Here is a 16,749-nt window from a genome sequence, read left to right as displayed (position 1 = left end):
TGTGGGTCTCTGTGGGTCCCCGCCGGTCCTGGCCGGTCCCCGCCGGTCCCGTGGCGCCGCGGCAGCGCCAGCGCCGGCCCCGCCCCTGCGCGCCAGGGGGCGCTCGAGCCGCGGGCGCTCCCCCCTCCCTGCGCCCCCGCCCTGCTGTGCGCATGCGCCGAGCGGCCGCGGCCGCCGCAGCGGCGCCGTCACGTGAGAGGCGGGGCGGGGCCGTGGGCGGGGCCCGGGGCAGGGCGGGGCCGTGGGCGGGGCCGTGGGCGGGGCGGCGCACCCGGAAGCAGCGTCGGGGCCCGAGCGGCCCTGGCAGGCGGCGGCGGCGACCGCCCGGTGAGTGCGGCCGCCAGGGCCGCGCCGGGGCCTCCGGGTGTCCAGGGCGGCGCCGGGGCGGCAACGGGCGCCCGGGGAGACCGGGCGGGCGGGGTCCGGACAGGCGGGGGGTAGGTGTGCGGGGGGTGAGGGGGGCAGGTGAGCTGGGGGTGTCCGTTCTGGTGGCTCAGCGGCCCAGGTGACCGGGCGGTGGTGGGTGTGGAGGTGCCGAGGCGTCCTAGACACCTAGGGGGGTGGTGGTGGGTGTGGAGGTGCTGAGGGGTCCTGAGTGCCCAGTGTGGTGGTGGTGGTGAGTGTGGAGGTGCTGAGGGGTCCTGAGTGTCCAATGTGGTGGTGATGGTGGGTGTGGAGGTGCTGAGGGGTCCTGAGTGTCCAGTGTGGTGGTGATGGTGGGTGTGGAGGTGCTGAGGGGTCCTGAGTGTCCAGTGTGGTGGTGGTGGTGGGTGTGGAGGTGCTGAGGGTCCTAGGTGCCCAGTGTGGTGGTGGTGGTGCGTGTGGAGGTGCTGAGGGGTCCTGAGTGCCCAGTGTGGTGGTGATGGTGGGTGTGGAGGTGCTGAGGGGTCCTGAGTGTCCAATGTGGTGGTGATGGTGGGTGTGGAGGTGCTGAGGGGTCCTGAGTGCCCAGTGTGGTGGTGGTGGTGGGTGTGGAGGTGCTGAGGGGTCCTGAGTGCCCAGTGTGGTGGTGGTGGTGGGTGTGGAGGTGCTGAGGGGTCCTAGGTGCCCAGTGTGGTGGTGATGGTGCGTGTGGAGGTGCTGAGGGGTCCTGAGTGCCCAGTGTGGTGGTGGTGGTGGGTGTGGAGGTGCTGAGGGTCCTAGGTGCCCAGTGTGGTGGTAGTGGTGGGTGTGGAGGTGCTGAGGGGTTCTGAGTGCCCAGTGTGGTGGTGGTGGTGGGTATGGAGGTGCCAAGGGGTCCTAGGTGCCCAGTGTGGTGCTAGTGGTGGATGTGGAGGTGCTGAGGGGTTCTGAGTGCCCAGTGTGGTGGTGGTGGTGGGTATGGAGGTGCCAGGGGGTCCTAGGTGCCCAGTGTGGTGGTGGTAGTGGTGGGTGTGGAGGTGCTGAGGGGTCCTGAGTGTCCAGTGTGGTGGTGGTGGTGGGTGTGGAGGTGCTGAGGGGTCCTGAGTGCCCAGTGTGGTGGTAGTGGTGGGTGTGGAGGTGCTGAGGGGTCCTGAGTGCCCAGTGTGGTGGTGGTGGTGCGTGTGGAGGTGCTGAGGGGTCCTGAGTGCCCAGTGTGGTGGTGGTGGTGGGTGTGGAGGTGCTGAGGGGTCCTAGGTGCCCAGTGTGGTGGTGGTGGTGGGTGTGGAGGTGCTGAGGGGTCCTGAGTGCCCAGTGTGGTGGTGGTGGGTGTGGAGGTGCTGAGGGGTCCTAGGTGCCCAGGGTGGTGGTGGTGGTGGGTGTGGAGGTGCTGAGGGGTCCTGAGTGTCCAATGTGGTGGTGATGGTGGGTGTGGAGGTGCTGAGGGGTCCTGAGTGCCCAGTGTGGTGGTGGTGGTGGTGGGTGTGGAGGTGCTGAGGGGTCCTTAGTGTCCAGTGTGGTGGTGGTGGTGGGTGTGGAGGTGCTGAGGGGTCCTGAGTGTCCAGTGTGGTGATAGTGGTGGGTGTGGAGGTGCTGAGGGGTTCTGAGTGCCCAGTGTGATGCTGGTGGTGGGTATGGAGGTGCCAAGGGGTCCTAGGTGTCCAGTGTGGTGGTGGTGGTGGGTGTGGAGGTGCTGAGGGGTCCTGAGTTTCCAATGTGGTGGTGGTGGTGGGTGTGGAGGTGCTGAGGGTCCTAGGTGCCCAGTGTGGTGATAGTGGTGGGTGTGGAGGTGCTGAGGGGTCCTCAGTGTCCAGTGTGGTGGTGGTGGTGGTTATGGAGGTGCCAAGGGGTCCTAGGTGCCCAGTGTGGTGCTAGTGGTGGATGTGGAGGTGCTGAGGGGTTCTGAGTGCCCAGTGTGGTGGTGGTGGTGGGTATGGAGGTGCCAGGGGGTCCTAGGTGCCCAGTGTGGTGGTGGTAGTGGTGGGTGTGGAGGTGCTGAGGGGTCCTGAGTGTCCAGTGTGGTGGTGGTGGTGGGTGTGGAGGTGCTGAGGGGTCCTGAGTGCCCAGTGTGGTGGTAGTGGTGGGTGTGGAGGTGCTGAGGGGTCCTGAGTGCCCAGTGTGGTGGTGGTGGTGCGTGTTGAGGTGCTGAGGGGTCCTGAGTGCCCAGTGTGGTGGTGGTGGTGGGTGTGGAGGTGCTGAGGGGTCCTAGGTGCCCAGTGTGGTGGTGGTGGTGGGTGTGGAGGTGCTGAGGGGTCCTGAGTGCCCAGTGTGGTGGTGGTGGGTGTGGAGGTGCTGAGGGGTCCTAGGTGCCCAGGGTGGTGCTGGTGGTGGGTGTGGATGTGCTGAGGGGCCCTAGACACCTAGAGGGGTGATGGTGGGTGTGGAGGTGCTGAGAGGTCCTAAGTGCCCAGTGTGGTGGTGGTGGTGGGTGTGGAGGTGCTGAGGGGTCCTGAGTGTCCAGTGTGGTGGTGGTGGTGGGTGTGGAGGTGCTGAGGGGTCCTGAGTGCCCAGTGTGGTGGTGGTGGTGGTGGGTGTGGAGGTGCTGAGGGGTCCTGAGTGTCCAGTGTGGTGGTGGTGGTGGGTGTGGAGGTGCTGAGGGGTCCTGAGTGCCCAGTGTGGTGGTGGTGGTGGTGGGTGTGGAGGTGCTGAGGGGTCCTGAGTGCCCAGTGTGGTGGTGGTGGTGGGTGTGGAGGTTGTGAGGGCTTGTAGGCACCCAGGGTGGTGCTGGTACTGGTGGTGGGTGTGGATGTGCTAAGGGGCCCTAGACCCCTAGAGGGGTGGTGGTGGGTGTGGAGGTGCTGAGGGGTCCTGAGTGCCCAGTGTGGTGGTGATGGTGGTGGGTGTGGAGGTGCTGAGGGGTCCTGAGTGTCCAGTGTGGTGGTGGTGGTGGGTGTGGAGGTGCTGAGGGGTCCTGAGTGCCCAGTGTGGTGGTGGTGGTGGTGGGTGTGGAGGTGCTGAGGGGTCCTGAGTGCCCAGTGTGGTGGTGGTGGTGGGTGTGGAGGTGCTGAGGGTCCTAGGTGCCCAGTGTGGTGATAGTGGTGGGTGTGGAGGTGCTGAGGGGTCCTCAGTGTCCAGTGTGGTGGTGGTGGTGGTTATGGAGGTGCCAAGGGGTCCTAGGTGCCCAGTGTGGTGCTAGTGGTGGATGTGGAGGTGCTGAGGGGTTCTGAGTGCCCAGTGTGGTGGTGGTGGTGGGTATGGAGGTGCCAGGGGGTCCTAGGTGCCCAGTGTGGTGGTGGTAGTGGTGGGTGTGGAGGTGCTGAGGGGTCCTGAGTGTCCAGTGTGGTGGTGGTGGTGGGTGTGGAGGTGCTGAGGGGTCCTGAGTGCCCAGTGTGGTGGTAGTGGTGGGTGTGGAGGTGCTGAGGGGTCCTGAGTGCCCAGTGTGGTGGTGGTGGTGCGTGTTGAGGTGCTGAGGGGTCCTGAGTGCCCAGTGTGGTGGTGGTGGTGGGTGTGGAGGTGCTGAGGGGTCCTAGGTGCCCAGTGTGGTGGTGGTGGTGGGTGTGGAGGTGCTGAGGGGTCCTGAGTGCCCAGTGTGGTGGTGGTGGGTGTGGAGGTGCTGAGGGGTCCTAGGTGCCCAGGGTGGTGCTGGTGGTGGGTGTGGATGTGCTGAGGGGCCCTAGACACCTAGAGGGGTGATGGTGGGTGTGGAGGTGCTGAGAGGTCCTAAGTGCCCAGTGTGGTGGTGGTGGTGGGTGTGGAGGTGCTGAGGGGTCCTGAGTGTCCAGTGTGGTGGTGGTGGTGGGTGTGGAGGTGCTGAGGGGTCCTGAGTGCCCAGTGTGGTGGTGGTGGTGGTGGGTGTGGAGGTGCTGAGGGGTCCTGAGTGTCCAGTGTGGTGGTGGTGGTGGGTGTGGAGGTGCTGAGGGGTCCTGAGTGCCCAGTGTGGTGGTGGTGGTGGTGGGTGTGGAGGTGCTGAGGGGTCCTGAGTGCCCAGTGTGGTGGTGGTGGTGGGTGTGGAGGTTGTGAGGGCTTGTAGGCACCCAGGGTGGTGCTGGTACTGGTGGTGGGTGTGGATGTGCTAAGGGGCCCTAGACCCCTAGAGGGGTGGTGGTGGGTGTGGAGGTGCTGAGGGGTCCTGAGTGCCCAGTGTGGTGGTGATGGTGGTGGGTGTGGAGGTGCTGAGGGGTCCTGAGTGTCCAGTGTGGTGGTGGTGGTGGGTGTGGAGGTGCTGAGGGGTCCTGAGTGCCCAGTGTGGTGGTGGTGGTGGTGGGTGTGGAGGTGCTGAGGGGTCCTGAGTGCCCAGTGTGGTGGTGGTGGTGGGTGTGGAGGTGCTGAGGGGTCCAGGCATCCACAATGATGATGGTGGTGGGTCTGGAGGTGCCAAGGGGGCTCAGATGTTTGGGATAGTGCTGGTGGGTGTGAAGGTGCCAAGGGGGCCCAGGTGTCGTCGGGGACCGCTCTGGGCCTGCGCCTGCTGGGTGCTGGGCTGTGCCGCGTGGCCCCGCAGCCGGTGGCATGCCGCCTGCCTTCCCGGGCACACGGGGCTCGCCAGCTGCTCTGGGCTGGGCAGCGTGGCACCACGGGGCTGGGGGCCGCCGCAGCTGCCCTCTCCTCCGCCGCCGCGCCCGAGAGCAGTGCTCTGCCCCGGGCATCGGCGGCCGCGCTCCTCGCGGGGCCCGGAGGACGGTACGCGTCCCGTCCTGGAGCTGGGAGCGGCCTGTCCAGCGACTGGCTTTCCTGGCTTTTGGCTGCCGTCAGCGGGGTGACCGCGGGCTCCGGCGCTGGCCCGGCTCGCGGTGTGGCCTTCCTGCTGCCCCTGAGGGGCTGGCGGGGCTGGCCTCCGAGAGGGAAACGCGGACGGCCTTCCCTCAGGGCTGCCTGCGAGTCTGGCATGTAAGCCGTCGGAGAGGGTCTTAAATGTTGACGGACAGAAATCTCAGCTGTTTCTTCTTGAGGGGAAATGCAGCAACACCTACCTTGCCCTTTCGCAAAGCGAGTAAATGCCTCTTCCGCTCCAAGAGCGCTATAGGATCAGCATAGGGAGACAAGTGCACTTTTAAAATACATTAATATTCTGGGAAACCTGATGTCTTTGTTGGCAGTGATGGGAGTGCAAAACCAGGTAGCTCTTCAGGACCTCCGAAAAATTGTGCAACTGTGTTTCAAGGCTGGCTCATCAGCATCAGCTGTCTCTTCCTGATGGAGAAAACTCTGTATTTTGGTTTAGCAGGGGAATAGTCTTGAACATCGACTCATCTCGTTTCACTAAAGGCTTACCCTTATCTGACTGCATATGTTGGAAGCAGTCGAGTACGGGAATTGATCCCAACTTTACCTGAGCGGCAGGGTCTCCAGGTGCTTTGGGCTCTGTTAATGTTGCACCGTCATTCCTGCTGTCCTACTTTTTGGAGCAAATGGTTGGAGCTCAGCCCCTCGGCAAGCCTGCCTGCCTGCAGGAGACAGGGGCTTGCTGACGGGCGTCCTCCTGGGTCCCCCTGGCTAGCTGCGGCCGTCTCTGGGGACCCTGGATACAGGTGACAGTTCCTCACAATAACAGTGAGAACGTAGTATCAAGTGTGTTAGGTTTTTAAGGGGAAATTTTTTCCTTATGTGTAATGTCCTCTTATTTGCAGGACGAGAAGAAAGAAGCTAAGGAGACCTGAACTTCAGATGCATTCCCTGTGGCCCGGACCTCTACAGAGACAATTCCCAGGAAACCGATGGGACTGAAGGTCACAGTGCCTGCCCGCATCTCGGAAACGGAGGTCGGGCGAGCGATCATCCACCTGCAGGAACCCAGTGCTTTGCCGTTCCTGCAGCTGGCTCGGAGCGCCTCCTCTGCTTCGCTGCCTTTCCGACGCCGGCTCGCTTCGCGAACGGCCCTCTCTGCCGGAGTAAAGGGAGCACGTAAAAATAGGTTCCCCGGGGATTCCCGCTTTGGAGACGCAGGAAGCTGCCAACTACCCTCTGCTGGTGGGAAAGCTGAAAACACGGAGCATGACGGAGTCACGGATAAGACGTGAGTATGGGCATGCCTCAAACAGCTACCAGAGTCTGGGGATGGGGTGCAGGAGCCCGGCGGTCCTTAGGGACGTGGTCCGCGTGGGAATCCTCTCTCACAAGGCTTGCTGGCACGCTCAGGAGAGCGAATCTGTGCTCTGCCTCGCCTGCCTGTGCCTGAGCAAGCGGAGAAAAATACCTTTCTCAGGGATAAAAAGGAGGGACCAGTTCTCCGTGCACAGCAATTCCTTGCCCTGGAAATTAATCCTCAGTCTTGTTTCTACCACAAACTGCGCAAGCTTGAATAGTCTTTAAATGTTTAAACTGGTGCAAGCCTGCCTGCGTTTCCCAAATTAATTCCAAGCAGCTTTGAGATTAATCTAGTTCTAAGGCAATGAAGAACAGTCTGTTTTAACTAAATCACTGGGAAGGGGTGGTTAGGGTGGGGACAAGCTGGGGGGACAGGGATGACCTTCAGCTGCACTGGGTGGCACGGCACACTCCGTCTGCTCGAGAAGCCAGCGCTGCAAAGATGAAATCGAGTGAAGATGAGTGCTTGCCCTTGCCTCGGCTGGTAAAGCGGGATGTAACCCAAGCTGCCGCCGGAGGCTGTGCCTGCGGCGTTGGTGGGTATTTAATACCTCTCCTATCTGAAGTGCAGCGACGTGCACAGCAGCCCCAGGTGTGTGCAGTGGCTGCGTGCGGATGACGTGCCCCGGATGCTGGGGCACCGCTGCCTCCTCACCAGGGCCCTTTGCTGGCCTCCCTCTGCGGTGAGGGTGGTGGTGCTGCTTGGGTCCTCCCCGCGCGGCACGTTGCTTACGCGTATCTGAAAATGTCAGACATGGAGTCAACTGCATGCAGTGTTTCGTGGGAGCTTTGATCCTGACACAATGATATCGTTCGAGAGATGCTTGAAAGGCGATGCCTGATGAAAGCGTTGGCCTCCCTGGTCTGTAGCAGCTTTTTGTGGAGTGGTTTCAGGAAGCCTGCTCAAAAACTAATTAACCTTATTATTGCAGAGGCCCTAATGAGGACTTCAGTGCTCTGTAGGAACAATTAACCTCCTGATGCAGAGCCTCTGGCTGGTGTCAGTTATTGAGAAGCTCCGTTGTACAGCTGCAGAATGTTAAATGTTTGGTTTGCTGCAGGCAGGCTCTCTTGGTAATGCTTTTCCTTCCACCTGGTGCTTGATTGGCCTTTGGGGTAGGTTTTTAATAGAGGTACCATAATCTCAGCTGTCCTCAAATGCCAGAGGAGGCTGCTCCACTTGTAAGTGGTGTGTTGCTCATGGAGCTCGAGGGCCAGGAGTGATTTCAGGGTGCGACAGTCGCCGTCTGCGTGTCCCTCTGATGTGCTCCCGCGCTGTGCGGGTACCCGGATACCTTGGAGCATCTCAGATGGCACCGCATCCCTGGCCGAGTTAGGCTGAGTCCCTCCTCTGGTGTTGCTGCCCGGCCTTGTTTTGCAGCCCGTCATGTCATGAATCCTTCCGTTCCTCGCTCCAGCAAGAAACCAAAGAGCCGAGTTTGCCTTGGCACTGAGGCTGGTGTGATGCTGAATGGAGACAGCACCCATTCATCATCCAGCTTGGGAGCCGAGAGCAAACAAGCCCTGGGGTAGAGGAACGGACCGTATGTAGCATGCCTTTGGGTTAAAGGTGAATTACTTCGGGTGGGACAGAGGAGGAAGGGTTTGGTAGGTGCTCATTGAACAGGACGTGAGGAGGACTGTGAAGCTCAGTTTAGCCATGCAAGTGGCTCGTGGAAGATGGATAGATCTGTGCTCAGACTCTTTCTGTTTGCTGCTCTCATTAGTCCAAGAGATGCTCAGAGAGTGCAAAAACTGTCCCACTTGCTTGTCTTGCTCAGGGCTTGCCACGACATTGATGGATGCCACAACAGATAAGGATCTACAGGTCCAGGATCAGATCTACAATGCGTTGTGCTATTTGGGGGAATCGGAGCCGGAGGAGATTCTTCATGCCTGCGATGAGTACCTCCGACAGCACGACAAGGTACGGGTCCACGCTGCGTGTTTCTGGAGGTGCCAGCAGGATGCAGCATGCCTCCTGTTGGCTCAGGATTACCAGCTACATCAGCACCTGAGGGAGGTACTTGAGGAGACATGGGCTAGAACAGTGATAGAGTAGGTGGCTGAGGTGCATCTGTCCCAAGGCACAGCAGTTGTTTGGTAGCTGTTGGAGAAACAGCGGTAATACGCTGTCACAAATCAGAAATGAAGTAAAGCTAGCTGAGTTCTGGAGTGGTCAAGACCACTGCCTTTTTGGTGTGTTGTGGCAATGTTAGCCCCGTCCCTTGCTGGGAGTGAGAAGCATGCTGAGACCTTGCAGCCGTGGTGGCTCTGGGCTGTACGCGGTGTTTTGCTTGCCCCAGAGGAGCTGCGCTGCATGTACTCAGCCACAACTGACTGTCTGCTTTCTCCCTCCTTTCCAGCTGGCCTATCCTCACAGGGTGATAATTCTGAAGGCAATGGAAACGGTGGTAAAGAATAACATTGCTCTTTTGGACAAAAGCACAGCAAAGGTGGTTATCTTCCTGGCATCTAATGAAATGACCAAGTCAAAGGTACGACCTAAAAGCTGGGTTTGCATCTATCATTCTGCCCAGCTGGACCCTTTTTCTCCATCTGATGTCACTACAGTGAATGCCACTCGTGTGGGGCCAAAAATGCCTGATTTTGCCCCACTGCTCTCTACGGTAGTGGTTGCTGGGGCTCCTTTTGTGGAAAGGAAGCACTAATTATGTGTTCTCTTCTGGCTCTGGGATGTTGGAGGGATAGAGAATGGGCTGCGTTTCCCTCTTTGGGTAGGGGCAGGGATGGGTTGGCTGACAGTTTTTCTTCTAGCACCGCACACGTGCACAAGCAAATAGCATTTGGATGCTCAAAAGCATCAAGTTACAGTGGGAAGGATGTTGTGGGTCACCGTGGGATTCCCCCATGGCGTTTAGAGCAGGCCATGAAGCATGGTGCATACAAGTGGCGCAAAAACATTTTGCTGGGGGAAACAGTGTCTGATGTGGGATCTGCTCTGATGTGGTTTTGTCCTGTCTGAGCCAGGAAGTAGTCCGTGACTGGCAACAGGCCGCCAGCAATGTTCTGGTTGCGGTGGGACAGCGCTTCATCAACAAAGTGATGGAGGAGGTGCTCACCAAGTTTCAGCCGGGGATCCTGCCGCACTATTTCATCATGCAGACCTTTGCCAACCTTTCTGTGTCGAATGGTAAGTTGGAAATCTGCTTTTTGTGTGCAAGTGCTGATCTTTATTGGAAAGAGTAGTGGATGTGCTTCATGTGCTTTGGAATTCATGTGCTTCATGTGTGTTGTAATTCACACCCTATCTGGAATAGCTCTGAGGTAAGGCACCTCTGCAGTGTTGTGCACGGTGAGCAAGCTAGCATGCTTTTAAAAATAAACAAACAAACTTCTCGGGATTTTAAAACTTAGACTTTGTGCTGATAAAGACCAGGGATATTTATGTAAAATAACTTGGTGATGGAAATGCACTGAAAAAATAGTCTGTAAAATACCAGCACATGGAATAAAGGAGTGATATTGGTGTGAATGGCTTGCTTGCTTGCTATATCCTTCATTCCTCTCTCTTTTCAAAGAGATGGGGGCTGGAGGAAAGGAAAGTCAGTGCCTCAAGAAGCTGGAGGTAGGAAGCAGCTTGGAAAAAAACCTGCTCTGCTTTCTTTTTGGTTGCTTCTGATTGGGAACAGCTAGAACTCTGTGCCCACCACTGTGATCAGTTCAGGACATCTGATTTAGGAGTAGCAAGGGCGTGTGCCCATTTCCTGCTGCACTTATCAGGAAGCAGACAGCATCAGCTATCTTGGCGTGTCCGAGCAGAGCTCCTTAGGAGGTACAGCTCCAGGCCCCATGCTAGGTACTCCCTGGTGACTGCTGAGAGCTCTGCTTGGTGCCCTAGAAAAGAGGGAGAGCCATTGTGGAGGCCTGGATTCTGCCCTTGAGCTGCTGGTACGTGTGCAGAGCTGCATCTTGTCTGTGTGTCTCGTCTGCAGCAGGAGGAGTTGTTCCTGGCAGAGAGGGAGAGATGCAGGGCTGTGTCCTAATCAAGCACAGGCTGCTGTTGCTGGAGCTTCCTGTAGTACCTTGCGCATACCTTATGAGTGCTAGAGGTGCAGGTGAGCTGAGTCTGTGTAAAAACACACTGGATTTAGAAATCCAGTTCAGCTTGCTTTCACAGTTCAACAGAATCAATGCAAAAATTTCTTGCTTAAAGGCAGAGGGAAGTGGAGCTACTTGTCCTTCCTTCTTAGCTACTTCCTTGCCTTCATACCATGGAGTGGTTCTCTGCTTGGTCTCCCCGAGCTGGGCTTTTTTCTCCAGCCATCTCCATAAAGACTAAGTTTAAAAATGAGATTTCTGGGATGGGACTCTTTTCACCAATGGAAAATCAATTCTCTGGCAGCAGAAAGGTCTACTGACTGGTCAGATGCCAGCAGCAAGTATGACTTAGCAGGCAGCTTGCCATCTTTGTTTAGGAACAGTCATAAACTCAAGGGACTTGAAGAACTGTGAGCTTTTGTCACTACAAAAGGCTGCTGTTGAGGCTGCTGGCACTTGTTTGAGGCTGTCTGTATTTCTTTTATGGCCAAACTGCACCTCCTGCAATTCGAATCTGCCAGCAGACCACTGGCTGATAGTGTATATCTGGCTGGTGAGCTGAGTTAGATACCTGTGTCATCTTGCTTGGTCTCTTTCCTGTTTAGGTTCTGCTAGTTGCATAGCAGCACTGTGGTGTCAGCTGCAAGCAAAACTTTTCTCCTTTTCTTCCCCCAGTGTTTGGAATGGTGCCTTTTCTAAACTCCATCCTTGGGACGATGCTGCCGATGCTGGGAATGGCCAAACAGGACCACATGAAGTCAGTGTTCTGCTATGGTAAGGTGTTCTGGCTCTTCTGAGACTGTAGTGACTTTGAATGTGTTGTGGAAGACTTCTTCCTTCTATTGGAAGAGGCCTTGGTCTGAGGCTGGAGGGCTGGTTAGGACAGAGCTTTCCTAAATGTTCAGGTGCAGGGACCTGACTGTCTCTGGGGACAGATGTATAGCTGCCAGCTCTAGGTCATGGGAATTCAGTAAAAGGCCTTTTCCATTTCAGAGTTGATTTCCATTGCTCCTATTTTCTAGCCCAATGAGCAGTGGCACCCTTGGCTTTCTTCTCTGGCCAACAGCAGGTGAATGCAAAGGGTCTCCTTTCTCTCGAACCATCCTGACTGGGATTGAGGTGAAGGCAAAGAGGGATGGGGGAGGGAGGAGCTACTCAAGACCCACTTAATAAGCAGAGAGTCTGGCTTGTAGAGTCATGAGCCTGGCAACTTCCAAGAGTGCAAGTATGCACCCTGATAGGGAAATGCTAAGAGGATCTAATACAATGACTGTTCCAGGGCAGCTGTTGTTCAAGTCACTTCTGTAATTTTTGTGAACCTGTTAGGACACTTTCTGGTGGGCTGGAAGGATGTCACACTCTATTTCTTCTGAAGTTGTCCTCCAGTTTTGGTCTGGTTGTCAGCTGTTGCCTGTGCAGCATGTCTGTGCTGGCTGCTGCTGGTATTCATGTGCTGTGTTGGTGCGGGGGCTCCCTGGTCTGAGACCCATCTGTGCAGGCAGGGAGAGCTCTAGCTCGGCTCCATCCCTGCATGTCCCACCCATGCTGGCTGTGGTGGCAGGTGTCTAACTGCTGGGACCTGGTGCATCTCACCTGGCGTTTGACTCAGAAGTACTGTCGCTTACAGGGCTGACAAATGGCCGATTTGGTCCTTCCCCTGTGTCTAGTAGGAGGTAATCCACCTTCACTGGGGCGTGGTGGGGCTTTGCAGGTGGCTCGTCACCATGTGCAGGGGACTGAACATGGTGCAGCTCCTGGTCCCAGTTGCCTGATGTTGCTCCAGCAGAGCTCTCCACTCAGAGAATGCCACTCATTCAGAGTGGCAGTGACAGTCTCTCTGACTGCAGGACAGCGCAGAGTCCTGAGCTGCTTTGCTTTTGGGAAGCAGATGTGAAATTATGGCCTTGTGAATGTCTGGCAGAGGATTCACAGAACTGGTGGTTTCCTTCCTGTGTCTGGGCAAAAGTGAAAGATGGTCTGGGGGAGTGCGGGTTCAAAGGCTCCAGCAGATACTGTGGGCAATGTTGGAGCACGCTGCTGTGCAGTAGCTTGTCTTGAGCTGGCATTTCTGTCCAGGGTCTGGGAATGCTGCTGTGACTCTGCATCAAGGGGTAAATGGGGTCAGTGAGAGCCTCCCACGCAGCTCTGTAAACTGCGGGGATGAATGTGCAACTAAGCTCAGCAGGATCTGTTTCTCCTTGAAACAGTGAAGCTTTGTTTAATGTCTGAACTCTTGTTACTGGAATCTGCTACAGTCCAGTAACAGTTTTATACTGTTAGAAGTGAAGAGCTGCTTCAACATTAAGAGCTCTTCTATTATATTTAGCTCAAAGCAAGAAAATATAAATCTCAATGCTGCTGTGCGTGCCTGCTCTTGGAAGGCTAGAGCCAAGGTCAGGTAATCTCTGTGAATATGCAGTGTCCTCCTTAAACAGCCACCTCACGCAGCAGCGGTGACTCGGTATCAGGTTGGAGAGTCTGCATTGTCTAGATTGCCAGCTGGTCACTGCCTTTTCCCTTGCAAAGGCTGTAAGAGTTGTTCAAGCGTAGCCAAACCTTTGCACAGATTTAGCTGTGAATGTCGTTAGCGCTGGCAGCTCAGGCAGTTTAGGCTGCCTGAGGTTGACCACAGCTATCAGACTGTATCTTGATAGACAGAGCACGGGCAGGAAGCCTGGTGTTACTCCTGTCTGAGACCATTTACCAAGGATGCCTGGCCCAGCAGAGGAAGGATCCTCTGTTCATATGCAGTTAGAAGTGATGGGAAGGATCCTGCAGGGAACCCACTGAGATGGATTTGCAAAAGGTAAAACTCAGCGTTGAGTTACGGATGCTGGAAGACTGCTCAGCAAAAAGCCATCTGAAACTCTTTCCTTCTTCATCGTTTCCAGTAAGAGGGTAATGATTTCATTAAGCTTTGACGTACTCCCTATTGTCGTCTTCATTTGGTCCTGAGAAGCCTTCTGCTGAAGCACAGTCAGTTTGTTTGCTTTTGGAAAGTACTTGGAATCTCTTAGCCTGTAGCTTTGAACACATGGTTTTTCAAAAATGCTGCCAAGACTTGTGAGATTTGACTGTACTAGAGGGCACAAGAGGAGTGATCATCTTTACCCAGCCCTATGTGGATTGGGAGCAGTCTAATGCTGACCCTGAGGACCTTGCCTGGGCCATAGTCTGTACCTCTCAGCTGATCCTGCTGGAGCTTGAGCTAGCAGAACCCCTGGTGGAGTCTCCACCAGAGTGGCCACCGGAGTGGCCCCAAGCCACCCAACCCACAGCAGCATGGCGGGGACGTACCAGCCTCAGGAGCAGCAGCCAAGTCCGGTTTGGGCTGAAAGTGGAGGAGGTGAGGAGAGTTTGGAGACACAATCCTTGCAGTGCTGGTGCTGGGGTCATCGGCAAGATGCTGCTTTCTGAACCAGGAGAGCGCCAGGAAGCAGCTCTGTTGGCAGATGGTGCCATAGCCAAGGGAATGAGCTGCCCAGGTGCACCCCAAAACCTTGCTGGCTGGAATTGCAGCAAGCGAGTGTCTCCTTGCCAGCCCCTTTTTTTGAAGGGGGCAGGGGAAAAGGCCTGATATTGCCTTATCTGCCTGGATTTAATCTAGGGGAGGGCTCTTGGATGATATTTTCTGTTCCGGAAGACCAGGGCTTAGTCCCAGAGGTGATAATCCCTCCTGCTGGGCAGACCAGCTGCCAGTGGTGCTTATTCCTTGGATGTCGCTAGCCGGAGCGCAGAGCAGGAAGGCATGTGATGGCAATAAACCAGCTTCGATCTGAGGTCACCGGGTGAGGAGCGAGTGACTCAGCAGCTCTGATCTCATCGGGCTAAAAACGAGCATCTGCCGTGGATGAGAGCAGAGCGTGGCAGCTTTCCGCGGGGGTCGTGCACGCCTCCTCCCACCATGTGGGCCTCAGCGCTCGGTGCCACGAGACGGGCCCCAGCTCCTGTCTCGGGAGGGAGCTCCCTGTTCCGCTCCTCCTCCCTCGGACCCTGCTTCCTCCTTTCATCAGACTAATAATTTTAGCCAGCGTGGGTGCGTTTAACTTGTGATCAGCGTGAGCGTTGGCTGAGGGGCTTGGAGAGCTGCGTGATGACAGCTCACCTTGCCTCCTGGGGGTATGTGGGGCTCCAGGAATCATGTTGAGCTTTCCTGTCCCCATGGTGTCAGATGAGGCCAGCATGGTCCTGTGGGCACGAGAGATTGGGCACAACTCTGAATTCAGAGTCTTCATTTGACAGCAGTCTCTTGGGGAAATGTGGAGGAGCCTGAACTGGGCTGTTTATGGCTGTTCTTGGCCCCAAAATGTTTTATTCCTTGGTCAGTTCTTACTGGGACAAGTGGCTAACCTGTTTCCTCCGTGGCTTCGGTCTTCCCTCTTCCATAATGCTTGAGGGAAAACCTCGTACCTACTCACAGTGCCAGGAAGTCATAAGGTCTCCCCTTAGCTGAGTTACTTCATGACTAACAGATGCAGGACATGGGTTGTGCAATCCCTCCCTCCTTCCCTCCGGAGGAGCCGGGGTGACCCATGCTCAGCTCTTTTCTGGCAGGAGCCAGACGCACTTCCCCTTCTCTGGCCAACGCCGTGCGTCCTGGCTATCCATGGAGGGATGACTGGGTCCTGCAGGACTGGTGTGGGGCAGCGGCTCGTCCTCCCCGTGGAGGAGTTGCCCGGGGGTGCTGCCGGCCTGTCCCTGTGCTGGGGTGGGACGAGGTCCCGGTGCGCAGATTGGAGGTGGCAGGGCCAGCGCTCCTCTGGAGCAGGAGCTGAGCCAGTGGCTCATCCGTGCGCTCTCCCACCTGCCTCGGCATTGCTCCGCACGCTTCATGCTCTGGACGCTCAGCAGCCCGTCGCGACGCTCATGGTGGCTGTCTCCTGCCTCTCGGGAGCCTCTGGTCCTGCTGCCAGCCCCCGGGAGCTGGGACGCTAGCCCAGCTCGGGTGTTCAGATTGACCTCCAAAATACCCTTCTCCGGCCAGAGTCAAGGGAGCTGCTGCCCGAATCACTGGTCTTGAGGCAGGACCTGCCTGGACTTCGCCTGGCTTGGGGGGAGGAGGAAGCTGCAACGTGGGGTGGTTTGGGGCAGGGACGGCCACGAGGGCAGTGCCGCCGGCTGTTTTCGCGTGGCTTGGAGGTAGCGCCGGGGGAACCCCAAAACGAGGGTGGTGGTCGGGAGAGGCTCCTGGCCTGCTGAGGCGAGTCTGGGCGAAATGCCCGGGCGAGATGTGGTGCGTAATCTCTGCAGAGGGCTGGTAGCGCGTTGACCCTGGCGGCTGTGTCTGCGAAACCTGTGTCTTGTGGTGGGTCGCGGGTTGCTGCCTCGGCAAGCCCGGGCCCCTACCCTGCTGCAGTCCTGGTGGTGAAGAGTAGCTAAGCTAAAAGAGACTGGTTGTGTATTGAGGGGGATTAAGGAAGGGAAATGCCTCCAGGACAGAGGTGTCCAGCTTGTGAGAGTCATTTCTGTTTGTGCAAGAGCCTTTCAGGGCCTGGCAGCTCAGCATGAGCTAGCAGGGAAGTAATTCCCAGGTGCTGGGGCTAGGAACAGCACGAGCAAACAGAACTTGTGAGACTACCCGTGGTCCACGGCAGCACACGGAAACGGTCTGTGCATGTACCCCAGTGTACGGGAATGCTGGGAACTGGCACCGCAGCCTGCCCAGCACTGGGGAAGGAGCTCCTTGAGCAGGTACAACGTGCAGCAGGGCGCCGCGCTAAACCAGTGCAGCAAGGCAGGGCTCGCTGTCGAGCGGCGTGAGGCTGTGCCTCCGAGCCGTTTGTGGAGGACTGCGTGGACAAACCTGCCTGGAGCCGGGCTGCGTGCCTGCCGCAGCAGGCTGGCCGCGTGCGTGTGCAGCAGCAGCGCAAAGCCCAGCTCGGCGAGGTTCTTGCTGCAATATCTAGAGCAAGGCCCGGTGCAAGAGAGGCTGGGAGCCCTGTTGGATCCTCACTGATGTCCCAGTAAGTGCCTCCAGCTGCCAGGTAACTCCCCAAGTAAAACTAGGGGAGCATGTCCAGCCCTTCTCGGCTGCCAGCTGGGATGCTTCCTGGTGTTAGGTGATCCCTTGGACAGTTGGGGAACTGCGTAAAGCCATGACAAAGAGGGAAGAGGGAAGCTAGATATCCCATTCAATAGTTCTAGTGTGAGTCTTGTGTCTGAGCCAGGAACCATGCCTCTACACAAACATGCTCTAGTTGCTGGTCCAAGTTGCAACAGGAAAAATAATACCAGTTCAGGTGCAATGCTTGCTGGCTCAGGGCCTAGAACAACCAGTTGAGGTGAGGACCTGTGCTGACTTGCATGTGACTGAGTGGCTGTAGT

At 57.3% G+C, this 16,749-nt stretch overlaps 1 protein-coding gene across 2 annotated transcripts in view; it reads left to right on the top strand.

Annotated features, from left to right (window-relative positions):
• The first annotated feature begins 255 nt into the window (after positions 1-255).
• MROH1 (maestro heat like repeat family member 1) overlaps positions 256-16,749 on the top strand; it is a 61,155-nt gene continuing 44,661 nt past the window's right edge. For both annotated transcript variants that reach the window (XM_062570730.1, XM_062570729.1), the window contains exons 1-6: positions 256-327; positions 5,907-6,292; positions 8,145-8,290; positions 8,730-8,861; positions 9,355-9,517; positions 11,101-11,199. In XM_062570730.1, the coding sequence (XP_062426714.1) occupies positions 6,271-6,292; positions 8,145-8,290; positions 8,730-8,861; positions 9,355-9,517; positions 11,101-11,199 (562 nt within the window). In that variant the 5' untranslated portion in view covers positions 256-327; positions 5,907-6,270. The remainder of the gene's footprint in view (positions 328-5,906; positions 6,293-8,144; positions 8,291-8,729; positions 8,862-9,354; positions 9,518-11,100; positions 11,200-16,749) is intronic.

Source organism: Rhea pennata, chromosome 2 (genome assembly GCF_028389875.1).
Source record: "Rhea pennata isolate bPtePen1 chromosome 2, bPtePen1.pri, whole genome shotgun sequence".
Lineage (NCBI taxonomy): Eukaryota > Metazoa > Chordata > Aves > Rheiformes > Rheidae > Rhea > Rhea pennata.
This window is presented reverse-complemented; position numbering and strand designations above follow the sequence as displayed.